Source organism: Xiphophorus maculatus, chromosome 3 (genome assembly GCF_002775205.1).
Source record: "Xiphophorus maculatus strain JP 163 A chromosome 3, X_maculatus-5.0-male, whole genome shotgun sequence".
Taxonomy (NCBI): domain Eukaryota; kingdom Metazoa; phylum Chordata; class Actinopteri; order Cyprinodontiformes; family Poeciliidae; genus Xiphophorus; species Xiphophorus maculatus.
The window spans coordinates 16,714,772-16,740,216 of NC_036445.1; the positions used below are offsets into that span (position 1 = coordinate 16,714,772).

At 40.1% G+C, this 25,445-nt stretch overlaps 1 protein-coding gene across 4 annotated transcripts in view; it reads left to right on the forward strand.

The window, feature by feature from the left end:
• Positions 1-25,445, forward strand: part of invs (inversin) — a 30,199-nt gene that overhangs the window by 997 nt on the left and 3,757 nt on the right. For 3 of the 4 annotated variants that reach the window (XR_002752534.1, XR_002752535.1, XM_023330759.1), the window contains exons 2-17: positions 866-972; positions 8,791-8,890; positions 10,791-10,957; positions 12,511-12,684; positions 14,577-14,744; positions 14,824-15,004; positions 17,037-17,146; positions 17,292-17,463; positions 19,233-19,388; positions 20,398-20,519; positions 21,493-21,600; positions 21,682-21,788; positions 21,859-22,068; positions 22,954-23,150; positions 24,098-24,596; positions 25,091-25,245. Coding sequence is in view for 2 of the 4 variants with exons in the window: in XM_023330759.1 (XP_023186527.1) it covers positions 970-972; positions 8,791-8,890; positions 10,791-10,957; positions 12,511-12,684; positions 14,577-14,744; positions 14,824-15,004; positions 17,037-17,146; positions 17,292-17,463; positions 19,233-19,388; positions 20,398-20,519; positions 21,493-21,600; positions 21,682-21,788; positions 21,859-22,068; positions 22,954-23,150; positions 24,098-24,596; positions 25,091-25,245 (2,629 nt within the window). In the remaining 2 variants the exon portion in view is untranslated. Of the gene's footprint in view, positions 1-819; positions 973-8,790; positions 8,891-10,790; positions 10,958-12,510; positions 12,685-14,576; positions 14,745-14,823; positions 15,005-17,036; positions 17,147-17,291; positions 17,464-19,232; positions 19,389-20,397; positions 20,520-21,492; positions 21,601-21,681; positions 21,789-21,858; positions 22,069-22,953; positions 23,151-24,097; positions 24,597-25,090; positions 25,246-25,445 lie in introns of all 4 variants that reach the window. The other variant, XM_023330760.1, reaches the window with a different exon arrangement.

Consider the following 25,445-nt stretch of genomic DNA (forward strand, 5'->3'; position numbering starts at 1 on the left):
ATGATGTTGGTCATTACATAGCCATAACTTAAATGTACAGTATGTAACTTTTATGAAATTTGTTTTTTACACATGTTGAGACTGTCACTGTGTCATGACAGTATGGTATCAGATAGTCTGTGAAAAAATTGTGCTCCTCTGCCTTGTTGCGGTGCTAAACTAGTAACAACTAATCAGAGAGAGAAGGAGGGTCTTAGCGCTGTCAATCACCCTGGCATGTCCGCTCCCCCTCTATTACGCTTCAACTTCTTCCTGATAGCAGAGTGTTGTGAATGCTAGGCTAGTTAGCATAGCCACCGATGATGATGGATAAACAGTTTTCCTGTAAAGGTAAATTGTTTCTCCACCATTAGCACATTGAACAGTGAGTACATGAAGTTGATTGACAGCTCTAAGCCCTTCCTCCTAGCTCTGATTGGTTGTTTTTGGTGCGTTTCTTTAGATGGCAATAATGACCCAGGAGGATGTGGAGATCAATCTTTTCACAGATTATTTTTCTCATAAAAAACTGTCACAACATAGTGACAGTTTTAACAAATATGTAAAAAAAAAAAAAAAAAAAAACATACTGCAGCTTTAATATTCTGTGCTAAAAATAATATTTTTTTAAAAAAAAGATTGAGAAACCAGAAAAGACTTAAAATTATAGGAACAGAACAAAAAAAAAGTTTTGCTGGAACACTTTAAAACCTCTGCATATCCTGATACCGGTAAGGCACATCTGATAAGATCAAGTATAAAAACTAACAGTCTCTCTCATCCCTACGTCTGTCATCAGCACAGCAGCTGAGTTTTACTGGCAGTTATTTGTGTGGACAGGTGGGTGGGTCTCAGCGTGAGTGAGCGTCTTTCTTTGCTCTGCCAGGAGCCAGGATCAGACCAGGTAGGGGACCTGGATGTGTCTTCACACCCACTGAGGATGATCTGAACTGGGAAGAATCCTCCAAAGTGTCCCCCCTCCACAAAGATATGGTAAGAATCCAAAACCCTAAAGCAGCTTCACAAAATCCCAGAACCTTTCCTTTATACTCATTGTTTGTATATATGTTGGTCTCCAGTTTATAATTACCCTTCAGGGGTTAAGACTGTAGAGGTAACAATTAGTAACAAAGCTAATTGTGGGTGCTGCATCTCCCTAATTGTTAAGGAGATTAGATGTTGAATTGAATCCCAGCATTAATATTTGATGTGCTAAAGCTGTCCATAGGGGGTTCCCAGTGTGGGACATAGTCACAGATGGAGCGAGGAAGAATCAGCTCCCTCTGAGGAGGAGAAAACAAATCACTGACCTGCTCAAATCATTAGTCAAAAATTTCTATTCTGGGATTTTTTGCATTAGAAAACAAAGCAAAGTAAATTTGAAGAAGGACAAATAAATCTTGTCTTATTCATAATTATTTCTTGCATTAGTTTTAGTTTCCATGTGTTTTAACAGATACACAAATTTAGATTAATTTCTAATTGCCCAGGATAAAATACACAGATTCTGATGTGCAGTGCCTTGGATTAAGTGTTCAGTGACTGTTTCTTGATTTTAACTATTTCACATTTTGTCACATTCTCACCACCAACAACTTTGAATTATTTCATATGGCATTTTGGAGTTTTGAACAAACCTTATTCATGTGCTGAAACACATTTAGCTCACCTTTCAGCAAGACAATGACTCTTGACGTATAGACAACTCTACAATGGAATGGACCAGTCAAAGTCCAGACTGGTTGCTTTCCGTTGCAAGACTTGAAACTCGATGTTATGTTTGATGCTCAGTCTGACTGAACCTCAGCTATTTTACATAGACAAATTCAAATGTGGATAAACACTAAAGCACCATTCATAGTGCTGTTTAGTTCTGTTCCCATTTTTATTTTTCATACACATGTTCACAAATATAAGACATTATTAACATGACGAGTTATGATTCAATTTTCTTTTCAGAGACTAAAATGCGGATATTAAAAATAAATGATAAACAGGAAGTTTAGCTTTTTACCATTTGTTACGTATTAAGACATCTTAGGAGCTATCTTGTAGATTAAGTTGAAAAAAGAAACATTTTAATAAAGCAGAACATTTGAAATGTTATTTTTGCTGACAGCTATGAAACCTCTGCACTTGATTTCTTTTGTGGAGGAGTTATTTTTAAGTAGCAGCACAAAGCCGCCATCACTTTTATTGTTTCTTTTTCTGTTTTTTTTTCTCCTTTTTTCCATTTTTCATCACTTCCATTGATTCCTTTTTCTGTTTGTTTTTCCATTTGATTACGTCCTCGTCCTCTGATTCGCCAGTGGGCACATTGCTCTCTGCACTTTAATTGGCCATTTAATTAGATCACAGTTTTAGTCCAATTAGACTTGGAGGTGTAGGGGCGAACAAGGATGGAGAAGGAGAGAGGAAAAAGTCCCCAAGCTGGTCTATCTGTCTCCCAGCCCCCCGATTCATGTTCTCTCCACTTCTCTTCAGTCTTTTCTTCATTTTACTGCCTGCACTGCTGTCTCCCCCTCTCCTCCTTCCTGGAGGCATCTCATTAGTGATATAATGCGATGACACTAAACGCACCACCTCTCTTACTTTCAGAGTGTCTGGCTGAACTGCACAGACAAGGTGAGAAGGACTCGTATCTAAATATTTTTCGGTAGAAGTTTCTTAAGAAATTGCATTCTTCTACCATTCTTAGGCCCAAGCTGGAGACACACACAAGCAAAGCACTAACTAAAACCATGAACTGCATGCTGGATACAACCCTTCTGATGCAGAGTGTATGTAAACTTCTGACTGGAGCTTTATGTTTATATGTGTTTTATATGTTAATAATCAGACAGCAGGCAGGCCTGTTGTAACCATAGGCATCACAAACTGACCCCTGTGGCTGTGAGATTGACAGCTGTAGTCCCGCCTAATTGCATTACTCTCCCAGGTGATTGGCTCGCGCCCGGGGGGCTCATTTGTCAGGATGCATTCTGGTAATGATGTAAATTAGCAGATCTATATGTCACTCAGCCCTCTCGCCTCCTGCTGATTGGCCCCGCTGTGCCCCCGGGGCTCGGCCCCCAACCAGTCGAGGGAACCGGCTCATTGGTCTTCAGGGATCCGGGGAGTCCCCCAGAAATGGGGCTTCGCAGATTGGACATCCCTCTGGACTGATATTATCCGTCCTCCTACCTCTTTAGCTGTCAGTCAAAACCCAGGGCTTGTTTCCTGCAGCGTATATCTTTTTATCTGAAACATACAGACTCATTCTGAAACACACAGAGGGGCATGTAGGTGGCCTAGACAGCGGATATAATGGCCCCACGTTGACTAAGAACTTAAACACACTCTGTTATGACTCATAAACTGTAAATCTGTATGTTTTAAACTGAAAAAAACTGCGTGTGGGCGTGTGTGGGCTTAGCGTTGTGTAGTTCCCCCCTGTTTATACCCAGCATGTCAGAGCTGTCTTCTGTCAAAAGCAGACACCTTCACAGTGATGGACAGCCAGGAAAAAAAAACGCTCTGCACAAACGCACACTCTGGTTTCTTTACCTTCTCGTCTCAATAGCACCTATTGATGTGCTGGTTAGGGTCTGTGTGCATGTACAGGCTGCAGCGTGTTTGTGTGCCGCACACCTGTAGTGTTGCTGAAAGGTCTCAGGGAAGCATCTGGATTCTTTGTTAAAGTCACTTTGGTTATATGAGGTAGAATATGAATAAAGACTAAATAATGTCAGCATCAGCATGAGTCGATACTCATACAGATGCACAATCACTTGGTCAGGACCTCAGCTGCTGATCGATGGTTTACTCTGAGTTATTGTCTTCCTATTAACAAGCCGAGCGCTCCCCGAGGAACTCGTATGAATAGCTAAATGAGACCACTCCAAACCTCTCAACGGGAACTTGTGTTGTTTTTACACCCTCCTTTGTTTGACTGCAGACACTGCATCTCAAAAAGCCTTTTTAGCCAAATTTGGACGCGCGGTGGGTGTTTCCAAAGCACTGCGTTTCTCATGAAACTATAACTGGCTGCATATGGCGGTCATGAATGTCCCACACATGGATTTGGATATTGACTCGTCCCTCTTGTGTCACTTTTCGGCCATATTATGATTTTCTGGGGGTTTTTTTTGCTTTTAAGATTATTCATAATCAATTTGCTTTATTCCTGCAGCAGCTGGAGCCTTTCAGGTTCACTTGAAAAATGTAAAGAAGAATCAGAACACAGTAGGTCGCAAAACTATTCAGAACTCTTGAACTTTTCCTCATGTTGTCATGCTACAACCATAAATACCAATGGATCTTATTGGGATTTTAGGAGATTGACGAACACAAAGTAGTCAAAAAAAAAAAGTAGAGTGGAAGAATAATAATGATGCAGGGATTTTTTTTTACAAATAAAAAATTATAATAGGGCTTTTTTGTTTTTGAATTGAGCCCCACTTTATTCCGGTAACACTGCAAAGATCTTAATTCATATTCAATTCAATTAAGTTTATCTGTAGAGTACCAATTCACAAAACATGTCATATGTAGTATTCCAAAATATGCTAAAGGTCTGCAGGTAGAAAAAACATGCAATGGCAAGATTACAATCTATGTATGTCAAAATAACATTAATCATAATATCAGCGAAAATGACAATGATAGTTATGGAGGAGATGCAGAACTCCAGTGAACTCAGGTGGAAATGTCTGTCAGCAGGAGAGTGTGAAAAAGAAGGCTATTTCTGAAAGAAAGCCCGAAAGAAGCTCTGTTTTTGGTTTGCTTTAAAATCTGACACAGCACATCACCGTGGACACAGCATCCTCAAGTTAAACATGGCGGTAACATCATCACGCTGCGAGAAAACTATTATTCAACTCAGACATAGCTGTCACAAACAAGTAACTCAGGCAAAACTGGAGAAAAGCCAGCATATGACTGGAGTGGAATGGTTAAAATCAAAGCACCTTCATTTGATAAGACGGCTTAGTCAAAGTTTGGACCTAAATCCAATTGAGAATCTGTGTCAAGGCTTGAGAATTGCTGTTCAAAAACACTCTCCATCCAAGCTTAAGCTATTTTGCAAAGAATGGGCAAACACTGCTGTGTCTTTGAGTGCAAAGTGGCCAGAAATAAGCCCCAAAATACTTGCAGCTGTAACTTCAGCATAATAACAGTCTACAAATAAGTGACTCAGGGGGGCTGAGTCCAAATCCATGGCACACTTTTCAGATTTTTTTTTTTTTTTTTAAAGATTTACCTTGTATCATTTCCCTCCTATTTCATAACAGTGATTGAAGTTGTGTTAGTCAACATGCTGTAAAATACCTAAGTGGTTCTAGTTTAAAGTGGAAAAAAATGTGGAAAAATTTGAGGGAGGGAAAAATTTTCATGGTGCAAGAAAAGTTCAGACTACAAGGGGAAACAAAGTCTTTGTATCATGATTTTAACATCAAATCTAGTAAAACTTTGTAAAATGTCTGCTCTTTCTGCACATGTTTAATATTAGTAATTGAAAGCTGCATGCGTGTATGTGCACACTTCTGTCTGAGCAATCGTTGTTAATTAGAGATGTTTAGAGAAGCTTGTGGTTAATTTTGGTGAAGTGGCCGTAAAAACTCTCTGCCTCTCACGGAAGATCGCTTTCCATGACGCGGCACATGTTCCAAGCACTCACGCAGCGACATAATCACACACACACCTTTATGGTGCTGCATCTTCCATTTCTTTTCTACCTAACCCCCTTTTTCACACACAAAGATGTTCCCTGGGTTAGGTCCCTACCACCTCTTGGCGGAGCGTGAGAAAGCAAGAAGCATGACAAGTAATTGCCATGCTGCACGCAGTGTCTACATGAGCGCTGTTTATGAGGTGACCAGAGGGAGGAAGAGTGGAACGAGAAGAAAATAGAGCAGCAACCTGGAGGATTTTCATCATTTCTTTGACAATTTTCAAAAATTCCTGGTCCTAAAAAGTGTTGAGTAGTGTAGAAAAGGTGGGGGAATGGACTTTATGCCTAGTTCTGTTGTGTACAAAATAAACATCTGAGTTTAAGAAAAAAATCTCCAACCAGGTTCTTTAATGGTGGTATTTACGTAAAAGCTTCATCCATCTGTCCATCCATTCATCCATCCTTCCATATATAAAATGGAAAGCCAGTGATCAGAAGTTTCTTTGCTGATTTCTAATTTTCTTATTGATTTTGATTTGTTTTTTTTATAAGGACTAAACCACAGAAAAGAAAAATGCTGTTCTTTAATAGATTCAGTAGTTCTGTGTCCAGCACAAAGAGGTTCCAGGATTACCTCAGAGTATATGTCACTTACCTTCATCTGATTTCTAAGGTTGTTCAAAGTTAGTGGAAATGTAAATATTCTTTTCAGTATTTGACCTGTGATTGGGGATCTGAGCCCTTAAAGGGAAAATTGCCAGATTCCTCTTTCTGATCGATTGATTGGTGCATCTCCAGTGTTAAATCAGATCTGTTTCTAGACACAGTGATGAAAATGTTTTGGAAAAACTCTCTCATTGTAACCAGGAGTTTGTGCCTCGAGCGTTTATGTGTTTAGGGGCAATAATTGATTTCTGTGTTTTGCCCCGCAGGGCTCATCCCCACATTTCCCAACCCAACACACACACACAAACACATCCAGGCTTGCTGCAGTATTAATGAGACATGAATAAGACATGAAGAGAGACCCCCCTCCTACATGCTCACACAGGGTCCCCCCTCCCCAGCTGCTTCCTGTCTGCAGATTACCCAGCTTTCACTGGGTTCTGGTTAAGTGGGGCCAGGAAGAGATTTAACCCCCTCAGCAGGAGGAGACATCCAGCATCCATGTATCAATGTGCACAAACACACACACGCGCACACACACACTTTACGCCTTCAGTTATTGGAATTTTTTTGTGCGTCGAGGTATGTTTTAGGAATCTCAAATGGTTTAAAATGTATAAAAAAATCCTGGTTTTGTAATTTAACAGATATCTTTAATCTGTAAATAATTAAAGCTGGAAAATCTGTTTTGGCTAAAAGTATTAAAAAAATTAAAAGAACTGCAGTAGTCTAGCCACATACGTGTGTGCACTCTTAAACTAAATCTCTGCTGAAACACCTTTACATTTAATTTCAGCGTTCAGTGTTCTTCTATTTAATACAATATTTGCCCACTCTATCTTCCTGATGTTCTCCTAATCTGTCAGATTGTGAAGACTTCTCTTGTCCACAGCCCCAGTTCTTATCATCCTACAGATTTTCTGTCAGATTAGGTCTAAAGATTAGAAAACTGTCATTTTCTCCTCTGAAGTTATTCTTTTGTTGGTTTGGATGTATACCTGCATTCACCACGATACTGAAAATATTAACTCCCACCTAAAGGTTTTGGATCAAAACTGACTGAGAGCTGGAATTGTTCATTTAACTTCATCCGTACTCATGATGCCACCACCCTCATCTGTCACAGTAGGTGTTGTTTTCGAGATATGCAGTTTTGTTTTTGTGCCAAACATTTCTTTAAGAATTGTGTCCCAAAATTTCCAGTTTGGTCTTAGCAGACTATAACTTATTCTTTCACAAAGTTTTTTGGAAATTTGAGCCCTGTGGTATTGGTAGTTTTCTTTAGAAGAGCCGTCATCAGTTCTTCATTCCTACAGGATGTTCTAAGATGACCCCTTGGTGGGAGACAGAAGAAATCTAGTTAAAGTAACATCGCTGTTGGACAAATTCAATTCAAATTCAAAAATACTTTATTGATCCCAAAGGAAAATTAAATAAATGTCTAAATGTAATAATGTGTTCTACACATGCATGAAGTTGTTGTTCAGCTGGAAAGCTCCTTTAGTGACAGACTGCTGCATCCTAGGTGCACAAAGGAGCGTTATTGCAGATCCTTCCCAGCTGCTGTTAAGACCATCACTTTACATCCTTTCTGTTATTTGCACATCCTTCCTGATTTTTATAATTTCTTATAAATGGTTTATATGTACAAATATACATGTCTTGTATACTTTCTAAAATTATTCTATTAATTTCTTTTAATTTGATTATGCAATTCTTGATAATTGTACAATATTATTTGTTTATTTGTGTTATGCTTTTAATTTGCCTCTTCTGACTTTGCTTTTTCAGTGACCAGTTTCCATTTTGTCTTATCTTCAACTTGGAGAAATGTCCAGATTTAGTGTTTTTTGCCAATCCCTGAGAAATTGTTTATTTTCCTCTCCTGGCTGATACCTTTGTACAGAGATATTATTTTGATTCTTTCGAATCTTGCTGTGAACCTTGGTTTTAGCTGAAGGATCTAATTGAGAAAATGTTGGGTATATTCTACCATGACAGCTGAACATTATTTTATTTTTTTTAGATTTGCTATGATTGACCACAACTGTGAACTGAGTAAGACCAAATGGTAAAAATCTGATCAGAAACTGTTTCAATTAATTATATACTGTATGTAGTATTAGTATTAGTTTTAATTTAATTGTTGCCTCACTAACATATAAGATTTTTACAGCGGTGTCAGGAGTGATTTTAAATCTACTGTTGAATATTCTGTGGCTTTTATTTCATTTGGACTACAGAAAAAATGCAAATCAAGCTCTTCACCTCCAGGTTTGCTAAATCGATGTATTTCCTCTAAAATTTCTGTCATTTTTACTCTCCTAAGTTTGTCTTATTTAATGCAAGCCATCTTTATAGAGAGCTATTGGTGTTGCTCAGAGCAAGGAGGACAGACGGGAAGCTGTCTCGGCTCATTATGTTGCCCACTTGATAAGTAAGCGTATGTTGCTTTAGGTTGAGTTGTGACCTTCAGTGTGTTTTTGTTGCAGGCCTCAGCAACGTCCAGCCCAGGATCAGCTTCCCCCGGCTCGCAGGTTCATGCGGCAGCTGTCAACGGAGATAGAAGCGCCCTCGTCAAACTCATCACAGGTCAGACACACGCTGGCGTTCATCAGTAGCTCCCTCTGCTACAGTACGCTCTAACAGTATTGGCACACTTACTGAAGATGAGTAAAAAGCCTTAAACATGGGCGTGCCGTGGTGGCGTAGGGGTTGGCGCGACCCATGTTTGGAGGCCTTGAGTCCTCGACGCGGCTGTCGCGGGTTCAACTCCCGGACCCGACGATATTTGCCGCATGTCTTCCCTCCTCTCCTTTCCCCGTTTCCTGTCAGCCTACTATCACATAAGGGACACTAGAGCCAACAAAAGACCCCCTGGAGGGGTAAAAAAAAAAAAGCCTTAACATGACAATTGAAGAATGTAAAACAGTCCAACATTTAATTTGGGTACATTTTAAAATTCAGCACTTGGTCTTATACAATAACATGTAGAGAAAGGAGCGAGGGGTTTATTTATACAATCTGTGTAGATCAGCAACCTTTTTAGTCCATTTTCTCCTCATTCCTACAAAATAAAATTTAAGCCACAAATGTAATACATAGAAACATACTTTGTATATTGTGACATTCAACATGTCACAATCATTTAATTTCTACTTCTAATAAAAATAGACCCTACAAAAGAGAAAAATATACTTGATTGAGTACAAGGCAAATTGAGTTCACATTTCTGAAACAAAGCACACAGCCTCCTTATTTAAAATCTATCAAATCAAAAAGAGTAACTGCAGAAAGTAGCATTTCCTATTGCTTTTATATTTAAATGCATTGCTTGTATTTCTGTAATTATGTATGCTAATGTTATTAAGAGACTCTGTGGGTCCATGGTTTCTATATTATTGGATCCCGATAGAGGACAGTTGATTTTCTATCTGGAGAACAAATCAAACATTTTCCGTTTCGTGGTGGAGGTGACCAGATTTTTTTTTAAAATGTCAACGTTTCAAATAGTTCACACGGTAACAACCACTGTGACAAGGTTCTGCAGGCCTTTGTGAGGGAGACCAGTTAAATTCAATTTATTTACATAGCGACAATTCACAACAAATGTCATCTTGAGGCACTTTGCAAAGAAAATAATCTCAGTTTAATCACACATGCATTCTGATTGCAGTTAATAATCAGTACATTACACTCAGTTAATTATTAAAAGCAGTTTTAAAAGTTTCTGTCTCAGGAAATCTCATTGCATCAAGTAAGTGACTTGCATCAATCCTCCAGACGGATTCTCAGCCCAAAGCATCACACATCCTCTACCATACTTAACAGTAAGAGTGAGCAGGAGATGTTTCACTGCAGCTTGTTGACTCAGTTAGTCTCAACTAAATAAAACAGACAGTTCCAGTTGAGTTTAGCAAATGGCATGTTTTTAAATTTGTGTTGGTTTGGGAGAAAAAGGCTCATCCAGCCATGTTTGTCAAAGTCTCAGTTGTATAAAACTTTAAAATATTTTTTAAAATGTTCTTGTTTCTTGATTTATCCTGGTCTTTCCCATTTTGAAGAGCAGAAGAGAACGATGAGCCTCTTTATCATATTATTTACCAGAGAATTAATAATTAAAGTTTCAAGATTAACCTAATCTTGAAACTTTTAGGTCCTTCTATATATATATATATATATATATATATATATATATATATATATATATATATATATATATATATATATATATATACATATACGTGTATATACGTATATATATATATACGTATATATATATATATATATATATATACATATATATATATATAAAACATAGTTTATTCACATTGTGTATACGATTTTAGTGAGTAGATGTGAAGAGAAGCTGGTTGTGAAGGAAAACAGACGTTTTAGTCCATTTGAACTTTGACAAGGAGCAGAAATGAGTCAATTTGTAAAACTTATTCTTTCAAACGCAGAATAACTAACTCTGACTGTGCGTGTGTAGCGGAGCCCCAGTTGAGGGACCATGAGGACCAGTTTGGCCGCACCCCCTTGATGTACTGTGTGCTGGCCGACCGGCTACACTGCGCTGATGTTCTGCTGAAGGCCGGCGCCTTGGTCAACAAGACGGACCACAGCCAGAGGAGCGCTCTGCACCTGGCAGCACAGAAGGTACCGACTCCCACAGACGCACAGTGGAGCACACTCAAGCATTTACCCTTTTATGCATCGTTTGTTCTGTATAAATTTTCTAAAACATATTGCAACAAAAGCTGCCCATCAAAATCAAAGTGAAGTTAAATGAGCTCAAGTGGGGAGCTAGTGCCCCCTAGTGGCTGCCACCAAAGCCTGAGAGTTTATGTGGGGTATTATTGATTAATATATAATGATTAAGGACAAACACTGCAGCTGTGAGTTTTTACACTGCACAAAACCTTACAAAGTTTTTTTAAATAGTGCAAATATCTTGAAATAACTTGCAAGTAACTTTTCAGCAGGAACTAGGAACTTGTTTTAAGTCAATAAATAGGAGCTTGAATATTGAAGCGGTACAAGACATTTTTTCCATATATTGATGAAAAAGTACTAGTATAAGTGAAATAATCTGCCAGTGAAAAAAGATATTTTACTCTTATTATATGGAAAAAATGTCTTGTACCGCTTCAATATTCAAGCTCCTATTTATTGCTGAAAACTCACTTGTTAGTTAGTTTTGTCTTATTTCAAGTGCACTAAGATATTTGCACTAGAAACTAGACCAAAAATACTTTTGTGTTTTTGCAGTGTAACTCATGCTTTTATATGTAAAGACTTATTCCACATCATGCTTAAGAGACAAATAGGAACATGCTCTTTTGTAACACAGCTACATGTGACAATAATACTAATGTCGCTACTTTTGATGCAGGATCATCATATCGTTAAGAAGAGATGGGAGGTAATAGGTTATTGGGTAGGATCTCAGCGATGGAAAGTGTGTGCATGTGTGTGTGCGTGTGTGTGAGTTGGGGGATGCAAGTGATGGGAAGCCCTGTCTCTTTGACATCTGATCAATAAGTGGCTGAGACAGCAAGAGAGACCAGGGATTACTGATCTAATTGGACTGAGAATGGAGAGGACAGGATTACACACACACACAACCACGTGCGTGCATCTACCCACACAAACACACACGCTCTCCTCCACAGTCGAGATGCATCCTCACACACAAGATAGATCTGTCAGACTGTGGCTTTGCATCCTCAGAAAGGCAAATATACAAAAGCGCAGCCACACGTGCGCACGGCGTGGACATGCCGCCGTCGCCTGAGCTCTCCGCTGCGATGCATCACCCAGGGGGCCCGGTAGTTAAAGAGGCCAGGAGTGAGGGTGATAATGATGTGGAGGGGGATGACAGGCAGACGTGGCCGCTGTTTACTGTTTAACAGCTCATCACAAGCGCTCAGTAGCGAGGCAGGAGGAAGGGGACGGAGATGGATGACCTGCGGATTGAAGCAGACACCACTGAAAAAGCCCTGTGTGTGTGTGTGTGTGTGTGTGTGTGTGTGTGTGTGCGTGTGTGTGTGTGTGTGTGTGTGTGTGTGTGTGTGTGTGTGTGTGTGTGTGTGTGTGTGTGTGTGTGTATGTGTGCGTGACACCGCTGCTGGTTCATGACTACCGTTGAGAAGAATGGCTGATTTCTGAAATTCCCATCAGCACGGTTCACCCTGGCGGTGTGTTTGCAGGGCAATGTGCGTTTCCTGAAGTTGCTCCTGTCCAGGCGTGCCAACTGTCTGCAGAAGGATTTGGAGGGCATGACCCCCCTCCACCTGGCCACGCGACACCCGTCTCCCAAAGCCCTCGCCCTGCTGCTCAAACACATCGGGCCTGGAGAGGTGGACACGCAGGACAAAAATAAGGTTCTATAATCCAGACACACACACGCAAGCAAAACTATTCATCCGCCTCTATTTCACGTTACATCCATAAACTTCAGCGCATTTTATCAGGATTTGATGCCCTAGACCAGCGACTTGCAACCTGTGGTTCCTACAAAACCAAAAAGGAATTGATTATGGCTGAAGCAAATTGTCTATTCAGGAGTTTTTCAGCAAGTTCATGTGCAGAATGTGCTTTGAATATCTACAATACTTTTTAAAATAACTATATTCAAACTAGGCTATCTGTCTTTCTTAATTTTTCATATTTATAGAAAAGGCTCACGTCATTGCACATTTTTTTCTTTTGTAATAAAGGATTCATTTTATTCTGAATATAGAAATACATTCTACCAAAACACCTAAACTAACAATCTGTGCAAAGAGAGCCTTAATCAGAGAAGAAGCCAAGATGCCCATTGTAACTGTGGCGTAGCAGCAGAGATCCACAGTTTAGATAGAACAGCCTGCAGAAAGATAAACTACCAATCAGTTGCTCTGTGAATTTGGCCGTTGGGGAAGTGTGGCAAGAGGGAACTCAGTTTTGAAAGAAGGCAATAGCGAGTTCTGCTTGCAGTTTCTCAGAAGCAATGCAGGGGAAACAGCAAACATGTAGAAGAAGCTGCTCTGCTCACATGAAAGTAGATTTAATGGCATACATGCAAAGTGCTGTGTGGAGTTGTAATACTCCCCATCAACTCCAATCGAAACAGAAACAACTTTTTGTTTTTGTAAAGTGCCTCAAGACGGCATTTGTTGTAAATTGGCGCAACGTAAGTAAACTCAATTGAATTGAACTCAGTTAAGTCTTGTACAATCCTGGAAAAAAATACAAGAGATGAGCCTGAACGCAGGTTATTCTTCCATCAGGACAACCATCCTAAAAATCCAGAAAAAAGCTACAACTGGATAGTTTAGATCAAAGCGTATTCATGCATTTGAACGGCCCAGTCCAATTAGGAATCTGTGGCAAGACAGGGAAAATAGACAAATAGTCATCCAACCTGACAGAGGTTGAGCTGTTAAGCTGGAAAGAATGGGAACAGATTTTAGTCCCTAGATGTTCATAGCTGGTTAAAAAAATACCTCAAAAGTTGCAGCTGCAGATGTAGCACATCGAAGTGTTGACTCAGTGGGATGAAGAAATCGTAGATGCATGAAATAGTAGATGCATGCAAAACCTTTCAGAATTTTATTTGGGAAAAAATTAGATAACTATTTAGAATTTTTCCTCCCCTTCATGTTTACCCCCTCCTCTGTGTTTGTCCATGACATAAAATCTCAATGACATACTCTGAAGTGTGTGGCCATAGTAGAATAAAATGTCAAAAGTTCAAGAGGTAGGAATACTTTTTCACTGCAATTTCTCAATTAGAAAGCAGCCAGTCCAGGCGTCTGACCAATAACCTGCAGAGAGATAACAGACCGGCTCAGGATAGTTTCCTTGAAACGCGCTCGCACACAACGGCAAGCGATGCAACAATCTGCGTCTTTGTTCTGTGTTTTCCTGATAAGACCACAAACACACTGTCCCCTCTGTCTGAAGGAGCTGATGTGTATCTGACATCAGTATTTAGTTTTGTAATAATCCAATATGCATCATCGCGTCAGATGACAGTGGTTTCAGCAGATCTCAGAATAGCTCAGCAGCCGTCATGGAGTCAATATCTGGGTTAGGATCTCTGGGCCGCTGTGGGGCCTTCAATACAAGCTTTGTGTTGCACGTTCCTTCATATTTCCTGACCGTGTCATAGTGGAGTAATTTTCTGAACGTAAGTGGAAACCTCAGCCCCACAGCAATCCCTCTGTCTCCTCCAGCCTCATTCATCCATCTCTGTCTATCGCCTTTTTTTTTTTCTTTTGTCTGTTTACAGCAAACCGCTCTTCACTGGTCAGCATTTTATAACCGACGGGAGCACGTCCGCCTTCTCATCAAGCACGATTCCAACATCGGCATCCCGGACAGCGAGGGCAAGATTCCTCTGCACTGGGCTGCACACAGTCAGGAGGCCAGCGCCACGCAAACTGTCCGCTGCATACTGGTACACACTAACGCACACACACACACACACACGTCTAAATCTGCCATCCTCACTCATCAGTCTGCATGTCTGTGTAAAGGAAGCAGCGCCCACTGAGTCCCTGCTGAACTGGCAGGACTATGAGGGTCGGACGCCTTTGCACTTTGCTGTTGCCGACGGAAACGAGGCAGTGGTTGAGGTGTTAACGTCTTATGAGGGTTGCAATGTCACGGCTTACGATAACCTCTTCAGAACGCCGCTGCACTGGGCGGCGCTGCTGGGTGAGTGGAAACACGTGGGCCGCACAGGTTCCCCGTCACTCAAAGTATTTTCCAGATCTGGATAAGTCGGCAAACCGAATAAGAGTTTGAAAGAATCCAATATTTCTATGTATTTTCCAGGCCTTATTACCAATACTGTTGTCTAAAAATCATCCTTCGCTCTCCTTCCTTCTATGTAACCTGTTTTTCTTCCTTGTGTCCCTATTTCCTCCGTCCTTTGCGTCTTTCCTATCTTGCTCAATTCCTAGCTCCCTTCCTCCTTTGTGGAGTTCCTTAAATGTGTCCTTTCTTTATCTCCTTGTGTTCTTCCCTTCCTCGTTACTTTCTGCCCTTCTTCCTGTCATCCTTATTTGTCTCCTTTCTTCCTTCCTTGTATCATTCCCTCCTGCCTTGTGTCCTTCCATCTTTTCTTTTATGTGTCATTCATATATTCCTCCTATGTGCCCATCCTTCATTTTATATTTCTTCCTGGTGTTCTTTCCTTCCTCCTTTGTGTTGTTTCTTAAATGTATCCTTTCTTTCCTTGTGTTTTCCTTCCTGGTCTATATCCATCCTTCCTTAATCATGTTTTTCTGTCCTTCTTTCTGTCATCCTTAGTTGTCTTCTTTCTATTTTCCCTTCTTCCTTCCTCTTATTCATCTGTCTCTCTGTCCTTCCATACCTCATGTCCGTCCTCCCTTTTTTCTTTGATTAATTTCTTGTTTTCTTCCTTTCCTTCCTTGTGTCCTACCTCCATTCTCTCCTTTCTTTCCTTTTCATTATCAATATCAGCCAAAAAAATCATGGCGAACTTTATTATTTCATATTTTAAACTAAACACAAAGGATGGAGAAATTTTTACATGGAAAACATGAAGGAAGCCTGAAGATGCCACTACAAGCTGTGACTGTGTTTAGCAGTATTGTTCCGAATATACAAATATGATGTTTAGTGACACAAAAGGTAAAGGGTCAAGTAGAAAATGCACACAATTCTGATAAAAAGACATATTTGTGTTCAACAAAATATAAATCTAAGACAATATAGACCTCAGTGGGGTTCTCCTGGGTTTAATAGATGCAAAAAGTGTAATAAAAAAAAGCATAAATGCATTCAACCTGAATTCAGATTACTTGACTTCACACCTGCCAAAATTTAATGAATGTTTTTAACATGGAATAAATCTCAGCTAGTCCTTTAGTTAAAGAAGAGAGAGATCAGAAATGATCAAAGATCTCACTACATAAAGGTATCAGTCAGGAGAAGAGTATATGGTCCATATGTAAAGTGGCACAGTGGAGACATTATAGAAACTGGACATTTCCCAGAACTGATGAAACGTCAAGACAGTTTCATGCGATGCTTCTAAGAAACTGAAGGAGCTGCATGAATTTCTCACAAGGACTGATTGTGTTCCTCATGTGACAATAATCTCATATAATCTCCATATATCTGGACTCAGGAGTAATGTTGCTAGACAGAAGCCTTTTCATAAAGAACTAGCAAAAACCTTCCAGTGGGGGTATGTGTGTTAGGCTCTGATGAAACAAATTTTGATCATTTTGTACATTTCCATGAAGGAAGATCCAAAAACAACACAAAAACGGAAACTCTGGCAGCATTATGATCCAGGGTTCCCTTTGTTCACGTGAAACTGAGGTCTATTTCAGGGTGGAGGAAAGATTGAATCAGTCAGTTTTGGCCACAGGAAGCTGAAGATGAAGAGGGATTATTTTTTTTTAAAGCTGCAGGTTTTTCTGAAGATAAATGTGGAGAACTAATTTTTTAAAATATTTTCCCCTGTCCTGACTAGCTTGTTTTCAGTTTTGTTGTAAAGGATGAATGTGCCACTAAGCGTGGACAATGTTTTGAAATTATCTCAACTTTTGTGCCGTTTTACTAGGAATGTTCACACTTTGGAGATCCACTGTTAATAAGCGTTTTAATGATTTGTGTGACACTGTGGTTCAGCGATCAGTTTCTCAGATTCATGTCTCTAACTCTCCAACTTTATCTCCTCCTCATGTGAAAACTGATTTTTTTTTGTTTTTAGGACATGCAAAAATTGTCCATCTGCTGCTGGAGAGAAACACGTCTGGGACGATTCCTTCAGACAGCCAAGGAGCGACGCCGCTGCATTATGGGGCTCAGAGCAACAACGCTGTGAGTTTTCTAGTACTTTAGCCAAATTAGCTGAGTTAAATCTTTGCCAACAAAGGCAAATTGTTATCCTCTGTTGCCTCTTGTGTCATAACAAGTCCATTTAACACCGTTAATAGACTGCCGCTGTCTTTCTCTGCGCTTGAAGGAGACGGTCGGTGTGTTTCTGTCTCACCCGTCTGTGAAAGACGAGCCCGACCTGGAGGGCCGGACGGCCTTCATGTGGGCCGCCGGGAAGGGAAGCGATGAAGTCATCCGCACCATGCTCACCCTCGTCCCTCGCATCGACATCAACATGGCCGACAAGTATGGCGGCACCGGTGAGAAACTGTTTTGATAATAACGGGGTTGACCAGAAAGCAAAATCAGTATCATGAACAGAGCGTAGAACAAATACAATAATGCCAACATAAATATATAGAAATGTGTACAGTACATAAAAAACAAACAAATAAGAACTTGTCTAAATGGCTTTAATGTTTTTTAATAAGTGTTCCTCTTTAAATATTGAGAATTAAAGTTTAATTTATGTCTACAATACTTTGGAACTAATAAAATTAGGTTGATAATATATGATTGGTTTGTTTTATTTGGGGAACAAGAGGAGAATCCAAACAACTTATTTACAGAAGTGAGGGAAAAGTTATTAAATGTACACATATCTTGCCAGAAAATATGAGAAAGGACAGGACCAGCAAAAATTACAGAGATCTTCTTCTTAGAGTTGCCAGAATGACAAGTTCATGCACTGTAAAACATTTGAGCCTCTTTTAGTTGTGTCTACTGTCTTCAAGTCAAATAAATTTAGCGAGTTTTAGATTTTGAACCTAAATGTGTGAGTTTGTGAAAGACAAACTTACAGTTAACTTTTTATTAATTTTGTCAAACCTCCAAGAATTGAATTAGCACTTACTGTAGGTTAGCACTTAAAAAATTTAAAGGAGAAAAAGACGGGAGTGGGAACTATTTCCCAGAATGCTTAGTGGCATATTTGTGTCCTGTGTTGCTAGTGAGTGAGATGGAAGTGTGTTACATTGATCTGACTCTTGCGTGTTATTACGGCAAATATTTATTTTAAACTTGAGGATAATGTCCTGTTTACACAAAATATTTTTGAACAGAATTCATTGCGATGTTTAATAAAATTCATTATGAGATCAGAAATTTTGTTAATTCAATTTGAAACAAGAATGTAAATGATTCTAAAGTAAAATAAATTGATAATGTGGGTAAAAATAATAGATAAATGTGTTCTCTCTAACTAGGTAAGCACAGTTTTTACTTGCAATATGCACCATTAAGTTGAAACTCACAATTCAAGATTAATAAACTTAAAAAAACAATGTTTGGACAACTTGTCTCTTGTTCTTAAATCAACTTCATGAACTTTAATTACTGAGTTAAAACCACAACAATTTTCTTGTTGACTTAAATTGCATTTTCAAGGCAGCAGGTGGGCTTTCAGTTTCAAGTTAAACCACCTTCAAATGTTTTACAGTGCGTCAATGTGCTTTATGTAAAAACTTGCAGGGATAAAATTTTACAAGATACTTTTTAATAATCAAATATTTAGACAGAAGACATCGGATTTTTCTCCCAGTTCAGGTCTGACTCAAGGTTATTCCAATAAGAGATCACATTTGGAACAGAGACAATGTGTTTCATTAATAAGGCATGTATATCCCAGTTGTTTTTTCACCCTGCTGACTAGAGCCAGCAGGGTCCAGACATGGAGGAGTCAGTGCAGAAGTTATAGAGGACTTAAGAAGCATTATAACACCAGACGGGATAGCATCAAGGAAAACACAGAACTGGGTCAAACCGAGTTCTGTTAGGCCTCCCCTTTGACATACATGACATACTATGTATGCGCATAATCTCCATGGCAACATCACATTGGTCTAACCAGCTGGGAATAATTTATCCCTGCTGGAGTCATGCTAAGCGAAGGGTGACAGAACTGCCTGGAGCCTGAATCACTGAATCACGCTCTTGACTCGATACAGTGAACAGGAGGAAGTGATTAACAAATCTCGAAGGTGTTTAATGTGTCAATTAAAAGACTTTCAAATCATTGTTGTCCAAACAGCGCTCCATGCGGCCTCCCTGTCGGGCCAGGTGAGCACGGTGAAGCTGCTGCTGGAGAAGGGAGCGACAGTCGACTCTCTGGACGTCATGAAGCACACACCGCTATTTCGTGCCTGTGAGATGGGATACAAAGATGTTATCCTCACGCTCATCAAAGGTGGGCGTGATTCTTACATGTTGGCAAACGAAGTTTTATGGCGTCGTGGAAACTGTATTTATACTTCTCTAACTTTTCCGCATTTTGGCACATCACAACCACGAAAATCGTTGTGTCTTATTTTGATTTTACACCAGGAGTGGGCGATATGGACTTAAAGTTTAATCACAATAACTTGCGGTATTATTGTAAAAGCAATAATACCGCATTTTTAAGTAACTGTATGACAATGACTTTGTGTCACTGTAATTAAATCCCCCCAAACACAAGTGATGCTCTGGAAAAATCCTTCCCATTTGTAACTTGCCTCTTTAGGAGATCAGTCACATAAAAAGTCTGATTTGTATGATTAAACTATACATGGTAACTGTATTTTCAAATGTATTGGTATTTATTGATGCTATAATTGAACAGTGGACAAAAATAGTAAAAGTGTAAATTTTTCAATCCCTTCAGTTTTCTCTGTTCCTGTTTATACTTTTTGAACTATTATGTTATGTTTTTGCTGCTGACTTGCTAAACAAAGTCATGGACTTCTGGCTAAATAGCTTTGCAAATCCGCCATTTTTATTTCTCACAAAGATTTTGTAGTCCAAGTTACGGTTTGTTTACTAACGTAAACCTCAGAAGTGCTGTATTTAGTTTTTTATGTTTGTCTTTATACTGAGATTAAATTACATTCATGTAGTTTATGAATATAGTTTATTAAACTGAGTTTTATTTAGGGAGTCAATGGGGCAGAACACATATGCATACTACACTTTTAGGATACCTGATGCCGTATCTTAATATTGAAAACCATGTATCCCTTTCCTTCCACTTTACAATTAGGCACCACTTTGAGTTAATCTACTACATGAACGGCCAATAAAATGCTCTGAGGTTTTGCTTTAACGCGGATCCCTGCAGGGCACCCAGACTGTCTGTATTTGTCACTGTGGAAAACATAACTACTTTGTTCCTTTATTACCTTTGTTGTTCTTTATATTTCCAAAACAAATAAATGTAGGTTCTGCTTGTGTAGAGCTGGTTGATGTGGACGGTCACACTGCTCTCCACTGGGCAGCTCTGGGGGGGAACGCCGAGGTCTGCCAGATACTGATGGAGAACGGGATCAGTCCCAACGTCCAGGTACTGATACAAATATTTCAAAAATTAAAAGAGGACTTAAGAGTTTTTTTTCTTTTGTCACTTTTTAAGTGCACGGTGGCACAGTTGGTAGCTCTGCTGCCTCGCAGCAACAATGTCCTGGTTTCGAATCCCATCCTGGGGTCTCTGCATGATGGATTAATTGGGTTTTATTATATTTGAGATGAGGTTTCATCTGCTTTTATCCTCTAATTTAAAGGGCAAAAGTAAGAAAACTATTCACTTATTGAGGATTAGCCATCTGTCTTTATTTGAAAGTAAATGACCTTGATTAGAGTCATTTAAGCTTCCCATGATTCAGACTTTCTCGTAATCTTGTAAAGTGATCTTGAGTAATGGCTCATAGTGGCTTTCTTTGGATTTTGGCAGCTATTTTAACCTATTTATGTGCACCTTGTGTAGCTAACCATGATGGTAGATGCTACGGTGGATGCTTAGAAACTTGAGGAGAAAAGAAACAGACTGGGTTAAAAACATTTATCTGCACTATTTTGTAGAAGTCATGGAAATGACTTATCTTTTTGTTTATACCAAATTTTATACAAACTACGTTTAATATTTTCTGTTAAAGAATATAATTTTTAGCATTTATAAGAAAATAAGAAATAGTAACCATGTAGGTTTTGACAGCCTGTTACATTTAGACACTAATAGTTTATCTCTTGGGCTTTGGACCCTTTGATAAAGCCTTTAGAGTCAGAAGGCCTATCAAATGAAAAATAAAGCCTTTTTCTAATTTCAAACTTTGTTGACTGATACTTTATTTCTGTTTTAAACGGGCCATAAACTGGAAAGGAAAGAGTGAGAAGGAAGTTCAAATACGTAAATATTGCTAAAAACCTTCAAAAAGCGTAAAGTTTTGTTGATCAATCACAAGAACGCCTGGCTTTTCTAAAGGTTTGAGTCGAAGTATAGAATGAGACGTTTCTTTGTCTCCATGTGTGTCCGGCTGCAGGATCACGCAGGACGCACTCCGTTGCAGTGTGCTGCATACGGTGGTTACATCACATGCATGGCGGTTCTGATGGAAAACAACGCTGACCCAAATATACAGGACAAGGAGGTGAAGATACGCTTGCACATGTGTTTGATTTGGGTTAAAAGAAGGTCATATGAACCGAGTTTCTTCTTTGTGGGAGCACAGGGGCGGACTGCGCTTCACTGGTCCTGCAACAACGGATACCTGGATGCTGTGAAGCTGCTCCTGGGCTACAACGCCTTCCCCAACCAGATGGAGCACACCGAGGAGAGGTGAGGAGGGAGGCGTTGGAGCCGAGGCCAGGCAGACGGCTATATGACTAAAGCTGCTTCTGTTGCTCAGATATACGCCTCTGGACTACGCTTTACTGGGGGGGCACAGTGAGGTGACCCAGTTCATGCTGGAGCACAGCGCTCTGTCCATCGCCGCCATCCAGGACATCGCCGCTGCCACCATCCAGGCCGTCTATAAGGGATACACCGTCCGAAAGGCCTTCAGGGAGAGGAAGCAGCTCCTCATGCGACACGAGCAGCTGCGCAAAGATGCAGCCAAGTGAGAGAGGAGCACACAGCAACACACACTTAGCATATTTGAAGATACTTTCTCTTTGAGCAGCCCCCACCTGCACACTGATTCCTAACTATTGATGCAGTTTCATCATCCCTTGTGTCAACCTTAACACAAAATCAACTGGAAATCCATTTATCTTTCTATGTATTTGTTGACTGTTCCAGAGGACGGTGTCTCTTCCTGCCTATTTGTCCCTCATTGTAGTTTTAGTCTTTGTTTTCCGTCATAGGTAAACAGATGAATCTTCTCTCTGTCTCTGGCCTCCAGTTTGCTCTTCATTGGTTATTTGCTCACCAGTCTCACCTTTGTATTAATTAGTAGATTTGGGGTTTTTTCAAACAGGGAACAAATTATTATTCTTTTGATTTCCTCGCTTCATAAATGTATTAATGAAGTGAGGGAAATTTAAATGTGTAGTTTAAGCACTTGTGGTTTACAAGTAGATGTTTCTTTTAGCTGTGCTCACTTTGTTGCTGAATGATTACAGAAAAATTAAATAGTGGTTAGAAGGAAAGAAGTAATTGTAAAGTAGAAGTAAAATGATTGAGCCCCCTGTACTTTGGTGCTGCTCGATAAAGCCCAGTTACACCAATTCTCTTCAGGAGACACCTTATGCTAAATCAAAGTCCACCTGTGAATACTGTATGAAAGTCTCAGATGTTTGTTAGAACATGAAGATGTAGAAACCCAGCAGGCAATTAAGGAAAAATTTAAACCTGTAGGCTGTAAAACAATGTTCATTCAATAAAAAAACAAATTATTTCATTGTTAGCATTGCTAATTATCACAATTCTTTTCAAAATCTCCAGATTTTAAGCACAACCTTTCTTGTCGGCTGCTGCGATTCATTTTGTGTTTTTCTTGTAGGAAGAGAGGAGAAGAGCAGCGAAGGCGAGGCGCGACACAGCATGTTGGAGCGGACGGTGCGGACAAACCAAGGGTTTCGCTTCTGAGAGCTGAGCAGGAGGCGCTCTCCTTAACGAACATTGTGGAAGACCTAACCATGTATGATTCATCTGTCAATACGAAGAAACACGCCAAGGTCAAAGAGCGGAGGCATAAAGGTGCCAAAGAAATACTCAACTGTATTACAACATAATGATAATAATAAAAACATACTTCTTTATTAGAGAAATTATATGTATTTGTAGCCAGGCTTACGTCAAATTGTGATGCGAATTTTGAATGAATTTTAAAGATGTCGCAGAAAAGAAAATGCGAAAGGTCTTGCTTCCATCTGCTGGTTTGAAGTGAATCAACCAGGCCATGTAAATTGTAATTTCATCAGAAGTTGACACTACACTTGTTTGTAAAAAAAAAAAAATACACGGTATAAGATGAGTTTTGTGCTCCTGGTAAGGCACAAACCCACCAGTGGATGAGAGTTTCCCACCCAGAGGTTACACTAGACTTTTTCGCTGTCCGTCATTTTGACAGACACAATAAAAAAAAATCCATCATAATTAAGTAAAAATAATGACACATTTCATTTTTCTTTTGTTTAATTAATATTCAACAAGCTGAACATCAAGCAGATGAATACATGTATCTCACACTTAAATTATAAACATGGACATGAAACGTTCACCTTCTTGTGCGTAATCAAATGTCTCAGGGTTTTGATATTGATCAGGAGGATAAATCTACACTCTCGAGCCGCACCTTACGCTGGAACTACAAACAGCAAGTTTTCAAATCAGGGAACATCTCTGAAGCAATTTGAAGGAAGGATGTGCTCCAAAGTATAACTTCCAGATAGTGAGATGTATTTAGTTCAGAGTTCAGATCAGAGGTGATATTCAGATGGGATTTTTATTATTATTATCATTGATTGATTTAATTACTTCTGCAATGTTCTCTAAACAAAATGTAGGGTGTTTTTGTTTTTGTTTTTCAAATTTTGCGTTACTTCAAAACCATCAAGGTATGAAAAACCTTGATGGAAACAGGACTACTGAGTCATATTTTTCCGAGTGAGCTATTGAATTGACTTTTACTTTTGCCTTGTCAGGCCAGAACATCAGGATTTCCAGAAGAGGTGTTGCAGCTGAGCGACAAGAAGCTTTGAGCTGCAGCTCCGCCCTGAGCGACCGCTCTCCACCCGAAGCCCCACAGCACAGCCGGCTGAAGAAGCTTCTCTCTCCCACCGGCTCCAGAGAACCCCCAACTCTTAAACTTACACCTCCCACAGCGGCCATAGCTGCCGGAGAACGGTCTTCCTCTGTCGCGTCCGCTGCATCCGCAACGGCCTCCTCTGCAGACCGAGCTGAGGCGAACTCAAGAGACGGCAGAAAGAAAGAGCCTGCCACGACTGGTCACTCTTCACGCAAGCACCGGAACCACAAAGAGCCAAGTTCAGAGGTCAGACATCAAGCTCCATCACTGAGGAGCAGCTCGTCTTTAGATCACAAAAGGCCCCGCAGGAAAACGCAGCCTGGTGGGAGGGAGCATGAGAAGGAGCAGGTGAGGAGGAACGAGGCCGCCAGGATCATCCAGCGAGCGTGGCAGAGGTGAGGCTCATACCTGGGTTGGATCTCGGTAATGTCAACGTGCTTTAACTGTACGAGCCATGTGGTGCCCTCATGTGTCTCCTCCCTCCTGTAACACCGACCCCCCAACCCTGAGCATTAACTGCTCTGGATGCCATCAGCAGGAGAGCGGTGGGGGAGAGAACGTGGGAGAGAGTGAGACCAGAAAGGCTGTAATCTAAATCTTTCATACAGATTTAACAAGAGGCTAAAAGTTCAGCAGGGCTGCTCTAATAGCTACCAGCAGCCCCTCTCCCCTTCTTACGCTCGCTGTGTTCCTCTTAGAGGCTGCCAGTCCCCTGCAGGAGGCCCTCTGTTTCTCTGCAGCTTTCACATTTAAGTTGTATACATGCTGCTTATTAAGTGCTCTGAATAAACTGTTTACTTTGTTTACGCTTCGTGAACGTCGGTGTGGGGGCTCGCCAGCGTTTGGGCCTTTGAACGCAGTCTGAGATGGTTTTTTTGGTTGATTTCAGGTTCCGTGCACACAGGAAGACAGAGGTGAGGGCCTGTGAAGAAGCCGAGCAGAGCAAGTCGAGCTGCACCCCCGGAAGGAAAAAAGTGGAAAACAGAGCAGCAGCGCTTGGCAAACCTGCGTCGAGTAAAAGCTCTGTGCTGCAGAGCATCTATGGTAAGAGAAGTAGGACGCTGCAAAACATCGTAAAACTCTTGTCATGTTACAACCTCAAAATATGATGTTTAATTGAAATTTTATGTGATTTCTGTGAAAAGTGTGGAAAGCGTTGTATTGAGCAGTCTTACTTTGATACCCCTAAATAAAATTTGTCAATCGGAATTAGAAAACAAACAGCATCAAGACCAAAGAGCACA